This window comes from Chelon labrosus, assembly GCF_963514085.1.
Source record: "Chelon labrosus genome assembly, chromosome: 16".
Classification (NCBI taxonomy): domain Eukaryota; kingdom Metazoa; phylum Chordata; class Actinopteri; order Mugiliformes; family Mugilidae; genus Chelon; species Chelon labrosus.
In genome coordinates, this window is record NC_140349.1 from 18,327,343 (window position 1) to 18,347,481 (window position 20,139).

The 20,139-nt window shown below is 41.3% G+C and overlaps 3 protein-coding genes across 4 annotated transcripts; all 3 read left to right on the forward strand.

Moving 5' to 3' along the window:
• The first annotated feature begins 452 nt into the window (after nt 1–452).
• gjb9b (gap junction protein beta 9b) lies at nt 453–6,302 on the forward strand. 2 transcript variants are annotated; one of them, XM_084563758.1, is made up of 3 exons: nt 453–622; nt 3,499–3,897; nt 3,974–6,301. In XM_084563758.1, exons 2-3 carry the CDS (start codon nt 3,508–3,510, stop codon nt 4,409–4,411), a joined length of 828 nt encoding a protein of 275 aa, XP_084419884.1. In that variant the 5' UTR covers nt 453–622; nt 3,499–3,507; the 3' UTR covers nt 4,412–6,301. The 2 variants fall into 2 exon arrangements, with proteins under 2 accessions (XP_084419884.1, XP_084419885.1); XM_084563759.1 differs by lacking the exon at nt 453–622 and having other exon boundaries at nt 641–3,897; nt 3,974–6,302.
• A 157-nt stretch (nt 6,303–6,459) lies between these two features.
• pef1 (penta-EF-hand domain containing 1) lies at nt 6,460–13,612 on the forward strand. Its single transcript, XM_084562838.1, has 5 exons — nt 6,460–6,504; nt 7,954–8,194; nt 9,551–9,706; nt 11,413–11,556; nt 11,688–13,612. Exons 1-5 carry the CDS (start codon nt 6,484–6,486, stop codon nt 11,915–11,917), a joined length of 792 nt encoding a protein of 263 aa, XP_084418964.1. The 5' UTR covers nt 6,460–6,483; the 3' UTR covers nt 11,918–13,612.
• Nucleotides 13,613–15,877: 2,265 nt separating this feature from the next.
• Nucleotides 15,878–18,501, forward strand: smim12 (small integral membrane protein 12). Its single transcript, XM_084564032.1, has 2 exons — nt 15,878–15,926; nt 17,692–18,501. Exon 2 carries the CDS (start codon nt 17,720–17,722, stop codon nt 17,993–17,995), a length of 276 nt encoding a protein of 91 aa, XP_084420158.1. The 5' UTR covers nt 15,878–15,926; nt 17,692–17,719; the 3' UTR covers nt 17,996–18,501.
• The last annotated feature ends 1,638 nt before the right edge of the window (nt 18,502–20,139 follow it).

Here is a 20,139-nt window from a genome sequence, read left to right on the forward strand (position 1 = left end):
TGCGTGCGTGGGTGTGCGTGTGTTTGCATGCACAATCGCCACCATAGTGCAGTAAGTTGATGAAGCTGACAGTAAGTGGGATCTAAAGGTTAAACACATGAAACCAGCACAGACCCAGAGCTCTCACTGGCTCACAGATTACACTTTGCATACTAATGTACTGATTTGCATCATTTTCACCAGTTTCGTCTCATAGATGTACTGCAGATCTCTTTCATTTTCCACTTGCCTGTTGCATTCCTTTTCTTCTAAACTTATGTGGTCTATCTATAATTATCACATCGCTTCATTAGATAGCTTTTATCACACCCTTTTCCATTCAAGCATCCAACTGTTACTTTCTCTTTCTTTTCTCTTAAGTATCTCTCAGTCATTTCTCTAAAACTATGTGGCGGCAGGTCTTCTCATGCCCAACCAGAACAGATTGGAATTGGCTGTGGTTGAGAACATGTAACATGTTATGCTCCACCCATGTTTCCATTCCCCGACTCTTCCCTGCAGGTCCGCCCATCAAAGCCCGCCTCTTCAAAATATTCCAGGTGAGGCCAAGTCATTTAGCATCGTCACAACGGCAGCTGAGACGCTACAAAGATATTTTTTATAGTGCTTCTCCATATCTAGGGTAAGGTGCTTTATATTTCTCTACATTTTGAAATGGATCAAGAAAATAGGTATAATGTAAATGTCATAATTTTGGTTTGATTTCTCGTGAATATAAGAGAAGATCCAAGAGGACAAAGGATAAAGGGGCACTGCGAGAGAAAGGCTATTGTTCATTCTGTACCTTTTCATCTTATCATACAAGAGGATCATGTCAAGGCAAGAGTTTAGCCATGGCGTGTAGAACAGAAGGAGATTTGTAAAGACAGATAACTTGAAGTGACGCGAATATAAAGATATACACGGGTTGCCTGTGCTTTACTCTTCTGGCTGATTCATGTTACATTTTAAAATGGAACAAGTTGAAGGTATACAGGCAATATGTGTGAATGACAGAGAAACTAGGAAAAGCAGCGCTGGAAAGAAGGGCCACACAAGAGGACCTCTGCCCCACCTTGTTCCTGGAGCTTTGAGTCATTGAGACATTGTATTTTCTGTGGTTGGAAATGTATTTGCTGCTTGCTCAACCTGTAGAGCAGGTCAGGCAAGGACCTACCACTGTGTCAGATGGTCTGTTTGCGGAAAATGCTTACTGTTGTTGATTTATCCCACACCCTGAGAGGCTCTTAATGAAGCCAAGAGCATACATTCATTCATCTTCTATACCCGTTTAGTCCTGTTAAGGGTCACGGGGGTCTGCTGGAGCCTATCCCAGCTGTCATCGGGCGAGAGGCGGGGGTACACCCTGGACAGGTCGTCAGTCCATCGCAGGGCTGCCAAGAGCATACAATAGAGCTATATTTGCATCACAGTGAGTTAGAAAACTGAAATCAAATGTATCACACAACCTGAAAAAGCGTGATATGTCCCCTCTGTCACAACAAAGAGAAAGACAAAGCCACGGCAAAGAGATAGACGAGGCCTGCTGGTGTCGGGAGGGAAGGCGGCATTGCAATCTAGAACAAATGGGAAAACAAATTGCGGTCCAGCTCTGCCATCTCCCTCAGACAAGATATACTGTTGTCTCTGAGGTTTACTTTCCTATCTGGGCTGAACGGCGCGTCAGAGTTTGTGTATGTGTGTGCGTTTTGTGCGAAATTAGGAGAGAAGTCACATTTTAAATTTATGAAAAAGCAATGAACTTTACATTAGAAACATTTGTGTTAGGACAAGTGTGTTTGTAAATTCATCTACGGCAGTCTTTCAATAAATGTCTTAAAATTCACAATGATAATCCTTAGGAGACAGTTTTATAAGTAAAGCCCAGAGTCCCAGAGCCACAGGCTGAGTTACACTGTAAGATTGATACTCCATTTAGAAGGATAGCTAAAATGTAGCCAGGTAACATCAACAGTGATTGAGCATGTCTGGCGTTCAATAGCTTATGTTGGGATTCTGAAGGCATTCATTGAGTCAAGTCATTTTATGCCATGTAATTTAATAGTCAAGAATCTTGGATGAGAGAGAAAATAGAAACCGATTTGACAGCTCAATATGTTACAGTGATGCCGAAATGCTGAAGGAAAATGCTTCTGAATTCAAATATTCGGGATTAGACGAGAGAGATATGAAATGGAACAGCGGGCAGCGAGGCTGTTTTCCAACTTGTTCGCTGTCAGGCCGTGTGCATTCACCAGAATGAGATGTAAATGTAAAAGGGAAGCATTTTTATCTGTTGTTGAGATGAAATCTTTGTGAAATCCTCACCCTTCTGTGCCATTGCAGGCCCTCCTTATTTCTACACTTACATGACAAAATCTAATTTCAAAGCAAATTTTTTAAACTGTATAGGTGATCCATAACGGCTGCAGCTTTAAACTCTGCACACAGTCGGACCATTAAATACACATGGTCGTATTTTAACTGAAATTCCCTTTCTCTCCCAAAGCACATTTGCTGTGGTACTGTCATGCCTCGCTTCAACAAATGAAATGCTATCCCTTAAGAATCCTTTGAACAACCAAGACTGCAACAGACATGTGGGATTACAAAGACGACTGTGGCCGGCTGTTTAGCTGCACTGTTATAGCTGTGACTCATATATTTGTGGGTTCTGGTTTGTCTTTTAGAGTAGAGGCTCTGATGGTGACTCACTTACTGATGTGTGGAAAGTAAGAGTTTAAAAAGTAGGCCTGTGTAAATGCCATGAACATATGTAACTAATATATATATCTATATGTAGATATATATATTACCGACAGGGATATAGTACCCTGAAGCTTGGAGAATGGCACAGAAACAGGAGTTACTAATGTAACCAAGGTTCTACGAAGTCACCGTCTCTGGGAGTTGGGAAGAATGTAATAGAAAGGAGATAGCTAAGAAAAGTTATAAACATAAAAAAGAAACTGTGTGTTCAGAGGAAAGATTACAATCTCAAAAAAAATGATTGTTGACTGTAGGCATACACACACACCAACAGTGTTTTTGTAATTACTGCTAGAAGTAGCAGTAACTTGAAATTATGTGTATTTCTTTCCTGTACATTACGTACCAGAGTATCTGCAGTTATTTTGACTATAACATATCTAGCTGCAAATATGTAAGCTCTTAAATGAGTTCAGTTAACTTTTCAAGTGTATAACGACTCCTTTTGTGAAAGCAATAGCATAAAGTCTCCTGGGGCTTTGGAGGAGTTTTGTTGAATCAGAGAAAATGACATAGCAGTAAAATAACATTAGCAGTCAGCTTGGACTTGGAGAGCATTTATATAACAACAGAATGCTTGCCTCATAAACTGGCCATTTATAGTTATGAGCATTTACCAGCCGAGAAACAAAAGATGCTATTTAGCTGGATAATTGTAATGTATGTGTCAGAATTTTCTGAAAATATCTGCTGCATCAGTTTGGATAATTCTGTTTAATTCTGTCTCTATCATATCTCTTAACCTCTAAGGCAGCAGTCATGAACTGGTCTGGGCTGGAGGTGCTTCTCAGCGGGGTCAGCAAGTACTCCACCGCATTTGGTCGGGTCTGGCTGTCAATAGTATTTGTCTTCCGGGTGATGGTGTTCGTGGTGGCGGCTCAGCGGGTGTGGGGTGACGACAGCAAAGACTTTGTCTGCAACACTGCCCAGCCGGGCTGCACCAACGTGTGCTACGACCACATCTTCCCCATCTCCCACATCCGCCTGTGGGCCCTGCAGCTCATCTTTGTTACATGTCCATCGCTGATGGTTGCTATGCATGTCAAGTATCGTGAGAGCAAGGACATGCGGTACACCGCCTCCCACAACGGTGCCCATCTGTATGCCCACCCTGGGAAGAAACGTGGAGGACTATGGTGGACGTACTTGGTAAGAACCTGAAGATATATGTGTTATGACCTGTCACCTGGATTTTTCAGAGTTTAATCTTCTTATCTTCCCATAGGTAAGCTTGATTTTCAAGGCAGGCTTTGATGCTGGCTTCCTTTACATCCTGTACCACATCTATGACGGTTACGACATGCCCCGCTTGTCCAAGTGTTCCTTGGAGCCTTGCCCCAACACGGTGGACTGCTACATATCCCGTCCCACGGAGAAGAAAATCTTCACCCTCTTCATGGTTGTCACCTCTGTTGTCTGTATCTTCATGTGTATCTGTGAGATGGTTTATCTCATCTGCAAACGCATCCAGAAAATCATCAAGAAGAAGATTGAGGAGGATAGAAAGGTGTTCGTAGAGAGTCATGAGATAGCACCACTGGCGGCTCCAAGGTCTGAGTTCAGGTCCAAATCATCTATCAGACTGGATCCCACTGCTTCTATCCAGAACCTAAATAACCTCAAGACTGAGGGGGGTCCAAGTAAGAAGGAAGAACTAAAGTAATGTGCAGTATGGCTGTGGCTATGCTAAAAAACTAATCAAAGTACTTAAGGTGCCCATGCGAGTAAACGCACATATCAGACTCTGTGGAGAACAGCTGCTGAACACCAAAGAGATGCCCACCACTTCAGGGATTTGTAAATTTGTAAATACTATTATGTTAAATGATATTCTGCTGCACTGAGCACTTGCATTCAAACGTACTGCTTTGTAACGAGAGTTAAAGGAACCGTATGTAAGAAATGTATTTCAGTTAATCATAAAATGGCCCTGATATGTCACTAGACATGAAGAAATCATGTTCATTTCAAATACTTATATCACTGACAACAGTGGTCCGGCCAGGATATTGTCATTTAAAAGTGAAAGTTGCAGCCCTCAACTGATGTTGATGTTGTCATGTTGTGTTTTAGCCTGAGGCGCCACCCTCAAGCTATCTACTAATCACGAAGTCAGTAGAGTTTCGTCATCCGGGTTGCCAGCTCTGCTCTAGTTACCACAGCTGCAGCTACGAACGTGTCGGATAAAACATGTATAACGTTACTAAACCTAAAAGACCTCGTTATGAATCCGAAATACGTCGTGACAAAGTCCGGGATGGCATGGAATTGACCCTCGACTTTTGGATGCTATATTCTACCATGTTTGTTGGTATAGGCTAAAAGCCCCGTGCTTCCGTACATATAGACGGTGGATTTTCCATGGTCGCCCGTGCTAAACGCGTTCATAAAAAGCTTTATATCGCACCACTAGCAGGGTATGAAAACAATCTATGTTCCGACTGAAATGTGGTATTACAGTACATCTTTACGAAATATTTGGCTAATCGCCATTAGTAAATTTTTGCGATACATAATTACTTCGCAAAACATCTCTCATGAAGCATAAACTTTATTAATAGAAAAAAAAACTTACTGTGTAGGACTCGTCACTTGCCATTGGAAGCTCCTTGTAGCAGCCTACGTTCCTGCTGGATCCTGCAGCTTAGCTGGCAACCTCGAGTCAGGGGGGAGGAGGAGGGGATACACCGTTCTACAGTATTTTGAAAGTGATTGCAGTACCAGTTTTGGCCAGTTTTGGCCACAATCCTACATACGGTTCCTTTAAAGAGGAAGATAAAAGGTTAAAAGTTGGCCTATTTGTTTTTGGCCATGCGTGCTGCGTTTGTATGAATAGGCCTGTGTGTCTGGGTTTTTTTTTTCGTTTTTTTTTTGTCGATGTATGTGTCAATGACCAGTAGTAGCTTTAAACTCTTAGATCAAGTAATACAGACATAAATACAGGATAGAGTGATCCCTTTTACCCAAACACGCACACTGCCCCCTAATGAAAAAAACAAGATAAAGCAGAGCACTTCCTTTCAACCACAGAAAGCACTTGAGGGAGTGTTGTTCTCAGATATGGAACATGAGAAAAATGCTGTTCATAGTTTGTGAGTTACTTTGAAACCTTTTGTTTTTTATGTTATTAGCTTAATAAAGGTATTTTGTATTTATACAATATACCTTTAATAAGCTAATAACAATTAATAATTGTTCAGTGGCATGAAATGCCCAAAACTTATACATAAAATGTATATTTATACTCAAAAATAGGGATGTTATTTGAAAAAGTACAACTAGATAATATATACATTTTTTTTTTTTTGCATTTTGTATTTATTGTTGTGACCAATAAAGTTGTTTCACACTTACATATTTTTGTTTGATGTTTTTTAAGCAAATTAAAATCCACAAATATTAAACATGTATATAGCCTTCAGGAAAAGGCTTATGTCTTAACTGTGAAGACAACTAATCCTGTCCTTAAACCGAGTTTTTATTTAAAGATAAAACAGAGACTGACTCTCAAACTGTCTACTTTGACTTTTCGAGAGTATCAGGCATCAGAAATGACTCTTCCTTATGTTGTTTCTGTCGTCATCGCCTGTTCCACTCTGCCGTCCAATCAAAAGCAAGAGACACGGGTGCGGTTTTGATTGATAGGGAAATGCACCAATGGCTATCCAGCTAACAGGGTCGCGCTGTATCCGCCTTTACGGATGTCTTGTTGAAGGAAGTAAAAGTCTGACAAAGATGAGTTTCCACTACGGCCAGGTATGGAAATACTTAATTCAGTGTTTTCTCTAGGTGAACTTTATTAGCGTGTTAATATAGTTTAATAAGCGCATTATCTGTCTCATTGTCTTGATATAACGTAACTTATGTTTAATATCCTGGAACCACGAGTAGCATTAGTCATTGATTTGTTTGCCATATGGTTAGCAGGGTGTTGTTACGTTGTAAGCGGTTGCTAACCATTTCAGTAAAAAGTAGCGAGTTTTGCTTTGTTAAATTCAAGCTACGCTAACGTTACCGGGCTTATTGTTCAACCACAATAGAGTGTTAAAATGGTCCTGGTTTTAGTTGACAGTGTATTGTATCTGGAAGTCACAGTCAAACTTAGGTTTCTCCAGGAAAACATCATTACCGCAAAACCAAGTGCAGCTAATGGGTGGAACAAGCAGGCTAATATGATCCTTTCCCTGGTTAATGTCGAGTAATAATGCCTCACTCTAAAGATTTTCAAGCATCTTAAACTTTGATGGTGTAAAGTTTCTAGAGTAGCTTCACATAATAGAGGTACATTAGCTTACTTTGTAGGTCTGTTATAACCTCTATCTTTTAGTCACTATGGATCTGCCTATTAATAATTTGATAAATTAACTCAAAATTGTCTGGTTATATATGAAGATGTATTGCAAATCATAATCATAATGTTGGAACACTGTATTTGCTTGAAAAAATGATAACATAAATAGCAAGTGATTATTTTTGTTTGTAGTTTGTAGCCCGACAACTTTGTTTCCTGAAGTTGGCATCCTAATATGTACAACAGTCCTGCACTAAATCTCAGCTTTATGACTGTTGTAATGATCCGTTTATGTTGTAACAGCGTCAGAAAGTTGGTCATTTAATTAACACTGTCATCATTTTGGAGGATGCAGTTTGTGGTGCTGTTAAACAGGATCAAATTAAACACTGGAGAGTGTCTGTTATTTAGCCTAGCCCACTGACTAATATAGGGTGGTCAAAATAATAGAGACATGTGTCTGTATAACGCAGTACAATTTTATAGTGCTACAAACCACAGCGTCCAAAATGAAAACACAGTTGAATCAACGCCTCGCTCGGTAATTTGAAACAAATGCTGAATACCATAACCTCCATGAAGCTGAGAGTTAGTACAGGACTGTTTTTACTAGTGTACCTAATGAACTGGCAATTTAGTGTAATTTTTAACGGCATCTTTTATTTTATAAACCCAGTTGCACGTTCAGTGAGTAAAGTCCTGATCTTCAGGCTGATAGGTGTCTAATAAAAGACTGTGTTTCTCTGAAATGTAAATAGTGGCAGTAGAAATTGCAAATACTAATGTGCCAATATACAGAATCGGAGTAATCTTTTACCATTCTTTTATAGCTGAAGTTGATGGTGCATCACTTGTTCTCATATTGCTTATAACTGTTAATTATCAGTGAATATTGTTCTTGCCTATCATTGCAGGGCTACCCAGGAGGCAACCCACCCGCAGGCGCTCCATACGGTGGTGCCAGTGGCCCCTATGCCCCTCACCCATCAGCTCCTTACGGAGGTGCTCCAGGCCAAGCAGGAGGTCAATATGGTGGTTACGGCGTCCCAGGTCATGGGCAATATGGGCCTGGACCAGGCGGTGCCCCCGGTGGACCCTATGGAGGTTACGGGGGACAGCCTCATGGAGGACATTATGGACACCATGCTCCTGCAGGTAATGATGGTCAGAGACTGTTTAAGCGTCTACCATACTTTTGCCTGGCGGACTTGAACAGACATATTCTGAACACAAGGAGATTGCAGAGAGGCTCTCACCCCCTTCTTCATTTCTTCTCCCTCTCTCTCTCTCTCTCTCTCTCTCTCTCTTTCTCTGATGGGAAGATGGATAGAAAATGACTTATGTTCCCAGACACTCATGTACAGACAGGGTTCAGTTTGTGCCCCTCAGCAGGATTACACGGCTGGAGTGATGACCCTCGTAATACTGAGTGAGGGCTAAACAGAGTAAGAGACAGATGGGCTAAGAGTTGGCTTTGTGTGTGTGTCTGCGTGTGATTACACTGTTTCCAGTAGCAGCCAAGTCAGAACCTCATAGTCTATGCTTGCATCACTCCCCGCAGGGACAGAATCCATCGGGGTCTGGCCTGACAGGTCACCTGTCCCTCTCTCCCCATTCATTTCTCTGACAATCAGTCCTCCCTCTACTCCTCCCTTCTTCTTGCACATTATTTTACAGCACTCCCTTTCTTTTCCAGCATGTATTCAGGTAATGGCCTCTTGCCCCGACACTCCCTCTTGCTGAGTTAACTTTTCCTCAACCCTTGGCCCCGTCTCTACCTTTATCTTTCAGAAAGGCTGCTTGTGAAACTCTGACCACGTACAACTAAGGTTAGAGAGCAGAACTGTAGGAAAATCTGTTCCTTATTTTCATATTCTAGAATGTATTTTAATTCAATAAATAGGGATTAGATGTTTTAGCCTGTATTTGTATATTTTTTCCAGCAAATAACATATCAGTACTGTTAAACCATTAAAGATGTGATTCATTTAAGGCATTGTATTTCGCATATTAACTGGGACAAGATCATTCATTATATAGACCTTACTATTTTCCAAATAGCCTTCTATAATTCAGAGGTAAAAGACTGTCTTAAGCACAGATGTATTATTTTCTGTGATCAAGTTTCATCTTTAGAGTCTCCATAGTTTCAGCTGTCTGGTGGTCAAAGCGTGTCTCTTCATCTCTCCATAAATAAGTCATTATTTTGCATCGGAACTCTGCAACAGCTTCATTTCCAGGATTCTTCGCTGCCTTCTCTCTTTTATTACTTATTTTTTTTCCGCCATACTCTTTAAAGCTTAGTGAAATAACAACTGTCTGGAAATATAAGGATGGTAAATAATAAAGAGAAGAAATCACACTAGTTGGGTCGGATGGGCTGAAGGAAAAGAAGAAAACAGCGACAGAAACAAGAGCAGGCGAAGAAAACAATCTTCAAAGTCAGTCTGAACGCCTCTCCTTCTTCGTCCTCCATCTTGGTATCATCCTTATTCTTTTTCCCCTGTGTAGGTAACGTCCCTCCTGGCGTTAACCCAGAGGCGTACCAGTGGTTCCAGAGTGTTGACACGGACCGCAGCGGCTTCATCAACATGAAGGAGCTGAAGCAGGCACTCGTCAACTCTAACTGGTCCGCTTTTAATGACGAGACTTGCCTCATGATGATCAGTAAGTCATACAGCTGCAGCTCAATGAGATGCTCGACGGAGTGTGAGGAAGCTGCGTGTTGATGAATGTGGTGATAAATGATTTGACAGTGTTTCTTCAGGCAGAATGACACTATGCCTGTCTAAGTAAAATACGTTCAGCGGCCTAAATGGCTACAGTGAAGGGGAGGGGAGTTATTTAGAAACTGATAAATGGAGAAAGGAACTGTGGGAAAGAAAAGTCAGCAGCCTGGGTTTATATGCAAGTGCTGCTGAAGTCTAAAATCTCATGAACAGAAATCTGTTCTGCTTACAAGAGGAGAACTTTAGGCAGCCGAGAGTTAGCCTAAATAATATCCTGGTGTATCCAAAGTCAGTCTGGTAACACGGTATCTAGATTTCATTTTTCATTTCATGATTTGTGTTTCAACCGATACTGAGAAAAAAACACCTCAGCACGCAATTGAACTTTGGCTAAGCCCCGCCCCCCTTAGTTACTGTTGCTACGTCCGACATTCTCTTCTGGGCTGTGGTTTTCTGGTTATCTATAAGGCTCTGGTATCAACATGGCTTATGCTGTGACAGCTCTTCCTGCTGAACTTTTGTCAAACTTTTATAAAGCAGCAAATACAGTGTCCGATAGAAGTAGGCAAAAGGGGCTGCAATATGCGTTCGAAGGCTATATTCAGGACATACAAGTGAAACGCAACGAACAACAAGGCATCCAAATAGAGGCAAAAGCATACCGGTCACAGTCAAAAAATGAACCACCGCATATCCTATTAATCGAGACGGAGGCTGGGACTGACAATATCAAGGAGCAACACTGTTCATGCAAAGCTGGGTACGTCTCTATTCACTTCTATAATCGTTATTACGAAGCAAACGGACTAACGTTACGCACGTATAACGTTGTATTTCTTCAGCGTGTGCTAGCGTATCAACAACTATGCAACTTAAGCTGTGACGGTGATGTTTTGGTTAGCTCCACAGGGTTTTGCGCGCACATCATTGGGCTTATCCATACCCTGGATATATACCGACAGTATAGCCTGCCGAGACCGAAAATATGAGACGCCTGCGTTAAAGTCAATGGAGCGCTGTGGAAAAAGTGTCGGACCCCTGTGGGAGCTGTGATTGGTCAATCTACATTCTAGGGTGTGGCTTAGCCAAAGGTCAATTGGATAGTCCTGTAACCAATCAGAGCAACACAAATTATGTGACGCATGCTTCTCAGGAAAAACTTTAATCGCTTAAAGTTATTTAAGACACAAGAATCTAAACAGGTTACTTCTCAGCCATTTTTTTTGTAAGCGGAATCATCTCAGTGGCGCTCAAGGCAACGGCGGCCCCCATGTCTTCAAACGTCATAGTGAATTCCAAAGTGAGCAACTCCAATCCAAAATTCCCTTACTGTGGGCGGAAGTACGCAAGGCTGGCTTCCAAGCTGCCTAAACAAATAATGAGTCATGTTTGTTGTGGTTCCCGTCAGTTGAACAACAATACCAACATTCCATTTGCATTTGCCAAACAGTGACTAATGAGCTCTATGACCGGAATGAGAAGAGTGTGACCTCTGTGTAGACGCAGCAGATCCACGAGGATGGACGAGAAGTTTGATGGAGTGACTGCTAAAAAAAAACTTATTTCATACAGTATGTTGTCTTCAAAAGAGTGTGGAAGCAGTTTGTTTGGCTGACTGTGCTGTGTTTATTTATTCCTTGCTAGATATGTTTGACAAGACGCGATCAGGTCGAATAGACTTGTTTGGCTTCTCAGCGCTGTGGGACTTCATGCAGCGGTGGAGAGCGATGTTTCAGCAGTATGACAGAGACCGCTCAGGAACTATCAGCGGCACGGAGCTACAACAAGGTATCCCTGCTTGACAGTGTCGTTAAGATACCAAGATGTGTCAGTATTTATTCAAGAAATTATTAATCACGAAAGTTTTTATAATAAAGGCCAATATCACTTTTCTCCACATGTCCCTCTCCTCTCCTCAGCCCTCGCTCAGATGGGCTATAACCTCAGCCCCCAATTTTCCGAGACGCTGGTGCAGCGTTTCACCCAGCGAGGCCAGCGACCTGGAATACAGCTGGACCGCTTCATCCAGGTGTGCACCCAGCTCCAGACCATGACGCAGGTGTTCAGGGAGAGAGACACGACCATGACGGGCAACATCCGCGTCAGCTATGAGGATTTCATCTCCAGCGCCATCACCAGGCTCATGTGAGCCTCGCTCCACTGACGATCCCTCTGCACTGTGAATGCACGGCACCATTCCATGTTCAGGTCATAGTTCGCTCAGTTAGTGCTTAGCCATAAGTGCCCCCTCATGACGCTATGCGCACAGTATACACAGGGGTGTGGACACAAGTCACAAAATTGATTACTTTAGACTTAGCTGATTAAAATAGAAGACTTGAAACTCAACTTGGGACTTTTAACACCAACGACTCATGACTTCACTTGGACTTGAAACCTTTTGACTTGAAAATATTTGATACCTGATACCACAAAACCAAAGATTGAAAAGTAAAAACTCACAGTTATTGTATACGCGGCCATCCGTTGTGTCCACCACAGAGAACCCAACCCACTTTTCCCTACGACAGTCTATTTGGGCCATTGTGCGGTGTGTGTTTAAACAGACTTTGATGTTCACCAGAAATTAAATGGCAAATCAGCTCAATTAGATGACCACAAGCTGCAATCTGTTAACTTTACAGCAACGAATCACAAGCTAATACACAGTAGCTTTTATGCTCCTCTCAGATATTTGATCGTTGACAAATTCTATCTCTACAGGGCTCAGATGACGGGGATGACTACGTTACTCTGTCCATCATGACATAAAACCTGGCCAGTTGTTTTGATCGCCCTAGCAGATATTTGCTTTGGCATAATCAGTTCTCAACAGAGCAACTCTAGACCAACTTTATTTCGACCCTGTACCCCTAGATGCGGTCATCCAATATTGCTGTTAATATTTATTATAATGCTGGCCAGCAGTAAACATTTGTACCGCTGCTAGTGCTTAATTTGCTCAATCAACAGTCCAAACCTCAGATGAAATGGTGAACTATGACTTTAAATTCAAGTCAAACTCAAAGGGTACGACTTGGGACTTGATTTGGGACTTGGGAGAAAAAACGTGTGTCTTACTTGTGACTTGCTAACAACGACTTGGTCCCACCAGGGCTGTTGCTGTATATAGATAAAGATTTGCATCATGCACCTGAACATAGTGAAGGTTTTCACTGGACAGGAAGTCAGCAAGAGACTGTTGCCTCTAACAGTTTGACCATAGCTGCCTTGATGACAGTGACAAGGTTATTGTTTACTGGTGTCCGTACTTGACATTATGAGTTTCTTTTCTACGGCTTAATTAACTGAACATACACCTCACTAACTACACATCTGCCATGACTCAATCAGTGTAAAGGCTGGAACTGAGGAGATAACAGGTAGCTTCTGTTCTCCTGTCTGAAGATGCTGAACCGCAAACACACCGCCTGTTAATGTGCTCATTGCCAGCGCTAATATGTACCTGTGCCATTAAAACTATTACAGCATTTTAAATTCATGTACATACGGGGTAGTTACTATTTCTAGAAGTTATTTCCATGCAATAGTTGCATATGTATTGAATTTTGCTTTCCAGTGTGTGGAACTAAAAAATATGCATTTTATGAGACCAGAATTCATTCTTTAAATATATATTGTTTTTGCTATATTGCACTCTTACAAACCGACGCAAAAATGGCCAAAAGAAAGATGAAGAAATTGTGTCTCATTCCCACTCCTACATGACTGCAATGGGATCTGCAGTATTTGTGCGGCCAGTATATTAAGCCTCTGTAATTCATTGATAATACACTCCAGTGAGGTTTGTAATGCCAAAAGCAAATAAATGTTTGTTTTCTTATTCATGACTGATTTCTTTAATGGTTACTTAGTTGACCACTGAAAGCAGAAATATCTGAATGTATAGGGTTGGTATGGAGTGAATGCAGCGGTATCACAGTGGTTTCAGTTGTAGTAGCATCTCTGTGAACAAGAATTGAATATTTTTCCAATTCAAAAATGGCAGACTGTTGCCCAGAAGACAAGCGGTTGCGTAAAATGAATGAATGAAAATGGCACAGTAGTAATTGTGTGTATTTACTTAAGTGAAATGATTCTGGAGATAATATTTGATCCAAGTGAAAGCGTTGTTCCTGCTCTGGATTGTATATTCTTTAATGTCAGTCTATTTTAAATCCAGAGCCTACCTCAAAATGAGTATGACAATCAGTAAGCCACTATACCTGCCTCTGTCTTTCTCTTCCACATCTGATGCTCCTTTCCCTCACCATCTGTTCCTCTTCCTCTGCTTGATCACAGTCAAATCAAGAGTCCTCCTGCTTCATTTCAGATCAGACACAATCCATGAAAATCTCTTGTGCATTTTATATTTTTATTTTTTGGTCCACATCCATCTCCTCTTTAACTCTTTCCCTATAGATGGTAATCTGAGGCACTCGTGTTTGTTAACACACGTGTTTAGCTTCCAAACTATTTTTTAAATCGGTGAGTTTTGGGGATTTGCAGTCATGGCCAAAAGTGCACCAAGCTAGAGGTTTTCGACCCATGGAGAGCCATTCAGTTTTTTTTCTGGCTCATGTGATTCAGCTGTGATTTAACCCAAGTTCTAACTCGTTTTTTTTTTTGTGAGGGGGGGTAATGAGAAAATTTCCCTCCGCTGACCATGCCTGACGTCTGTAATTAACGTGGGCAAATAGAGCAGGTCCAGTTAGAGAGCTGTGACACTCCACTCTGTCGGCCTTGCTCTGTGATCTGGATTGATAAGGCGGGTGTTATTTTTACATCGAATTCCTTGGCTAGCGCAGCTCTGAATCTTGTTCACTAATAAACAGGAACTGATGAAATAACCCTGGCTCTGCCAAGTTTGCTGGTAAAACAGAACTGGCACTAGCGATGTTGTTTTGCTGCAGAGGATGAGCACATATCATTTTATTTGACAGGACTGATCAAATGCCAATTCTGGCAACTAGAAGATCGACAGCCTAGCGGGAAGAACCGCTTAAAACAATCATATCGAAGCATGAAGCATAATCACCCACACAGAATCATGTTAATCATAATCATTTCAGCAGCATTTGCAGTAATGATAAGAAATTTTCGATGTGGCTCCATTTTTTACTCTGCTTTTTGCCTGTGCACAAATGACCGTTGAGTCAGAGCTGGTCATGACAAGCTGCATTCCAATTGCTATAGATCAGCCCTGCGCTGGCATTTGTATAGTTTTATGGAGAACTTTTCGGCCTGGGAGCTGAAATATCAGCGTCATCAATCATGTAGAGCTGTGCAAAGGACGCTTACCCATTCACTACCCAGAAAATACAGCAGCGCTGAGAAATGTTTTTAGAGGACTATTTGGTTTCCTGCACAGTGACAGAAATGTATACGATTTCTCTGCATCCCTCATAAGCAGTTAAATTGTTTTTCTACGGTACACCAAGCCTTTTAAGCTAAAACACAACTACCACCTCAGAGTTTTGTCATCCAAGAGGGGATGCTGAAGCCTTGTGTGTCGCAGTACACAGGAAGATCTGAGTTTTCCTTGAGAGCAGGATGTGTGCAGGCCTTTTCAAAAAAAAAAAAAAATATATATATATATATATATATTTATTTTGTTGCTTGGAAAGGACAAACGTGTTCATTGTGTTACGTTAATAAGACAGCTTCCTTTCACTGTACAGTCACAAAACACATGCTTGCTTGTAAAGTAATAGTTTTATAGCTTGTTTTCATAGCTGCACATTTGCATACAATTAGATTATTCCTATGTGTACATATATATATATTTATTTTTTTTAAATGTTGCTATGTACTGTATGTAACCTGCAGGTTATAGTTGCACTGAATCCACATTTTAATTATGTTAAATTAAGTATACGTGTTTTCAAGTGTCTTATATAATTATAAGACTTTTATTAATTAAAATATTTATTGTTAACTCCTATGAGTAACAGCAGTGGTAGATATAGATTACGTTTGTGCTTAAAATTGTTTTACCACTAGATGTCGCTAAAACATCGGCTTACTGCAAAGCCCGACTTTTCGGTCACTGCAGAAGTCTATGGGCCAATGACGTCTAACCAGGAAGGACACCGACTGTCGCACAGAAATTTCGTCACTGCAGCGCCAACGTGCTAACAGTAAAGGCTCTGGTAAAGGTGAGTAAAGACTTTCGAGATAACAAAAATATGTCTATATCATAATATTTGCATGATGCGGGGTACCTTCTGGCAGACGTTCTTGAGTTATAGGTGCAGCTTTAAAATAACACTGCTTTGATTATTAAGGTTAGGTATCAGTAAGTTACTTGCCGGTTAGCTCCCTGTATTATGCAAGCATTTTGGAATTGGTAATTTATTACTTAAATATTGCGTTAGTGCGTATGCTTAAGTATTTTTCGTTATTATGTGTTTATACGCAGTGTCGTGTCACAGCACAGTTCCTAGTCATTTACGTAAACGCAACAGCGGACTCCATTACAAATTTTCCCATGTAACAATCGGTGCTAATGTGCAAAGTAAAGCAGGGGGCGGCGAACATGACTTAAAGAGTCGTTGATCTTTGAGAATTACTCTTCAATTCGGCTTACATGTAACACGCGAACGAACGCGAGATACCGCGATATTACAACTTTTATATGCGTAAGTATATGCGTCGCGAAAGGTCGGAAGCTTACGTTAGTTTGACGGTGACATAATCTCGGTGACTCGTCAAGGTTTCTGCCCAGAGGGTTAGTAAATACGGCCCCTACCCCTTTTGAGCTTGTTGCTGCTGATTCCGCCTTTCGTGACATTTGTGTTGCTTGTCATTCGTAGGAGTTAAGAGAGGGAGGGCATAAGAAGGACAGACAGGCCTCTTAATTTACCGAGTGGTGATTGTCGCCTTCGAGATAAGAATCTGACTAAAATGCACAGAAATGTTTGGTGTTCGTTTTTCACACTTAAAACATGTTTACAGTCATTTGTTGACGAACATTGAATGAATTATTATTATTATATAGTTTTAACTCTGTCAAAAAGATTCATGAAGAGTGTTGTATTCTGTTACTCAGTGGCTGTATCACATCATTAATGTAACTGTCTAAGTCATACTGAACCACAAGGGGGGAGCAGCAGGTAAGAATTGAAATAATACAATCTGAACTAGGGAGGGAGGGAGGTGGACATGTCTTGTTTTAATGAGTAAATGCCACTCAGCTAGTTCCCTAAAGTACAACTAGTAGTTTCCGTGCCCAAGGACAAAGCCATCACTCTCCAAAAAGCACATTTCTGCCCGTCACTTTGCTAAACATGAACATGAATTTTGAAGTATACCAGGAAATTCTAACAGAAAAGTTCCCAACATCTGTCAATGTGCTGAATCTAAAGACAAACTGGGTCATGCAGCGAGACAGTGACCCCAAGCACACGTGTTGGTCTGCTAAAGAATGGTTAAAGGACAAAATGAGTGTTTTGGAATGACCTTAAGTCCTGACCTTAATCCAAAAGAAATGTAGTGGAAGGACCTGAAGCAAACAGTTCATGTGAGGAAAGCCAACCAACGTCTCAGAACTGAAGCAGTTTTATGCTGAGGAACTCTAGACGACTGATCAGCAGTTACCGGAAATAATTAGTTGCTGTTATTGCTGCACAAGGTTGTCACACCAGCTACTGAAAAGAAAGGTTCAAATACTTTTGCAGCTCATGGATATGTTCAATCTATTCATTTTCTTGAATAATTAAATGCATAAGTATAATATTTCTGTTTCAGTAGTGTGATTGGGTTCTCTTTGTCTACTGTCTCTTTGTCAACTTTTTTGTTTTGGTTTTCATGCAGAAATGTAGAAAATTCTCAAGGGTGCAAAAAAATGTTTAACCAGCAGTGTTTACCATTGCAGTTACCCTAGTGCAAAATTAAAGACGAGTGTTTCCTTTCTCCATTCAGAACCCGGGAGCCAAAGCAGTGTGCAGTCATGTGGCCCGTAGTGTGGACCGCGATGAGGACCTACGCTCCCTACGTCACCTTCCCCGTGGCTTTAGTGGTCGGAGCAGTGGGCTACCACCTGGAGTGGTTTATCAGGGGGACCCCCAAATCCAGAGAGGAAGAGAAGAGCATCCTGGAAATGAGGGAGGAAAGGAAGCTGCAGGAACAAGTGGGCAAGGACAGCACTCAGGTTCTCAGTCTGAAAGAGAAACTGGAGTTCACGCCTAGAGCAGCTCTGAACAGAAACAGACCTGAAAAGAGCTAACCCTTTGTCGCCTTGATTGACTTCTTAGCGCATGGAGCAAATGTGCTGAACCACAGTATAAAATCGCCCGTTCTTCCTGTTTATTTCAGCCGTACTGTCTTTGCCTGGGTCAGCACCAGACACTTTTTAGGAGCGGGGACATAGTTAAAAACCTTCTATGAAATCACATAATCCTAATGTTGGATCTCTGACCATCATCTTTACAATACACATGTTTCTTCATGCATTGCTAATCAAACAGCCACTGTAATTGCTACATATGGTAACCTTTGGGTGGATAAATGTTGATCTGATGACAAGGTTTTACATGCTCTGGTTGTTTGAGAATAAACAGAAAACTTATTTATATCTATTTGTGGCACTATGACATAGATTTTATCTTGACATTAGGGTATGAAGTCTCTCACATGTAATTTCATAAAAATGAATTGTCATGTTATGAACCTGTCCCAAAGTGTTTTCATATTGTCACAACTGATTGTGAACATAAAAGCAGTGGAGAAGGACTTCTTTGTTTTGGTTCTTTTCATCTCGTATAACCTTTGATTGTATGTGACAGAGTAAGCCAGCAGTGTGGGAGGTCTCAGGAAGTTTAAGCTGCTTAGTTGTGCCTGTTTTTTGAACGTGTACACAATACTTTCATTTTAGAAGGTCCGGATGCTTTGCACACTAGAAGATTTTTGCGTGTCACTTAAAAATATGATGAATAAAGGCAAATTGTGTTTGTATGTTGTGAACTCTCGCCTGATCCATGTTTCAGTCAACGTGGGATCGTCTTGGTCTCAGTTACCCGAAAGGGAAATTTATTCTAGGTTTTCGTCATGTCTTCCAGCGGCATTGTTTCACATCCAGGTCTGAACAAATGCCTGATCCCCTTTTATTGTGAAAACAATGCAGCTGCCAGGGACAGAAAGTCACTTCAAAGTTGAAGGAAGGAAGTAATGACTCTGCTCATTCAGTTTCAAGGCGGAAATCATTTTGGAAGGAACTCATTCACCTTTCGACTTTGACCTGTGGACGACGTGGTCTTCCCGAATCGATTAAGCAAAACGGGAATCATTCATTTTGTTCTGTTGTAAAAATCATAAGCCTGCTATATAAATAAAAAAAAAAACTATTGTAGAGCTCATTAGCATAGTGAGGTCTGCAATCAACTGCTAAACCTGTTTCAGAGTTAATTTGTAATTAAACGCCATACTTCCCATTGCTATTGGCATTTAGCTCACACTAATTATTTCAAATAAGACCAATAACGGTAAAAACACCCACTGAATGGCAGTTAATCAAGGCTTTAAACAGGTCTCCTGATGAGGACAGCAGTCTGATTGGTAGCTGCTAACACTTAGAAACCACATGAATGAGTGAAGATTGAAGGCTGATCAGGGAAGGAACCAGGAAGTCAGGAACCAGTCTTGAACAGGAAATGGCCAGGTATATGTTGTTTAAATACTTTGAGAAAAAAAAAAAAAACAGCTTGTTTAACACCTGATTTTTGTTTCCATATACTGATTAAAAGTGTCGGAATAACAACTTTCCAAACTGGTTCATGAGAACATGCGAGGAGCATGTAGATACAGTATGAGAACTTCAGTGATGTGGCCTGTGGAAACTTGACCCTTGGCCTTTCTGTGAGGGCTGAGAGAGGGAAAGGATCCCACACAGACTTCTATCAGATTTCATCCCTGACTGAAGATGGAGAAGTTATTGGTATTGTAAACTCTCCACGTACTGAAAGGCTCCTAAATTAGGCCCACAAGCAAGGCGCACACTTTGAGAGAACCGTAGTTATTACTTTGTTGACATGTCTGATCCAGGCCCACGCATTTCCTCTGCTCACTAATGAAACAGAAAGGTCCGGTTCCACTGTGCTCCGGGAGCTCTCGTCATGGATGATAACCTTTCAAGTTTGCCAGGATATGTTCTGCTGTGTTACCCTGCCGGCGGGTGAAATGGGAAAGATTATGAGGCCCAGATTTACACTGGCACCAGAGTGGTAAGTACTGTGCTATCGGCAGCCATCAGCTCATACTCCCCTCTCAAAGTTTGCTATCAGTGGAATGACCGGCTCCGCTCATTGACCTCGGTTGTGCATGTTTGGAGTAGAAATTACTTCAAGCTGGTGGAAGTTTCCATACGAAACCAGC

Excerpts from the sequence above, each read along its gene's own strand:
- pef1 (XM_084562838.1), top strand. The coding sequence starts at position 6,484 with ATGAGTTTCCACTACGGCCAG. Across the intron at positions 6,505-7,953 it reads TGAGTTTCCACTACGGCCAG|GGCTACCCAGGAGGCAACCC; the intron begins GTATGGAAATAC and ends CTATCATTGCAG. Across the intron at positions 11,557-11,687 it reads CGGCACGGAGCTACAACAAG|CCCTCGCTCAGATGGGCTAT; the intron begins GTATCCCTGCTT and ends TCCTCTCCTCAG.
- gjb9b (XM_084563758.1), top strand. The coding sequence starts at position 3,508 with ATGAACTGGTCTGGGCTGGAGGTGCTTCTCAGCGGGGTCAGCAAGTAC. Across the intron at positions 3,898-3,973 it reads GACTATGGTGGACGTACTTG|GTAAGCTTGATTTTCAAGGC; the intron begins GTAAGAACCTGA and ends ATCTTCCCATAG.
- smim12 (XM_084564032.1), top strand. The coding sequence starts at position 17,720 with ATGTGGCCCGTAGTGTGGACCGCGATGAGGACCTACGCTCCCTACGTC.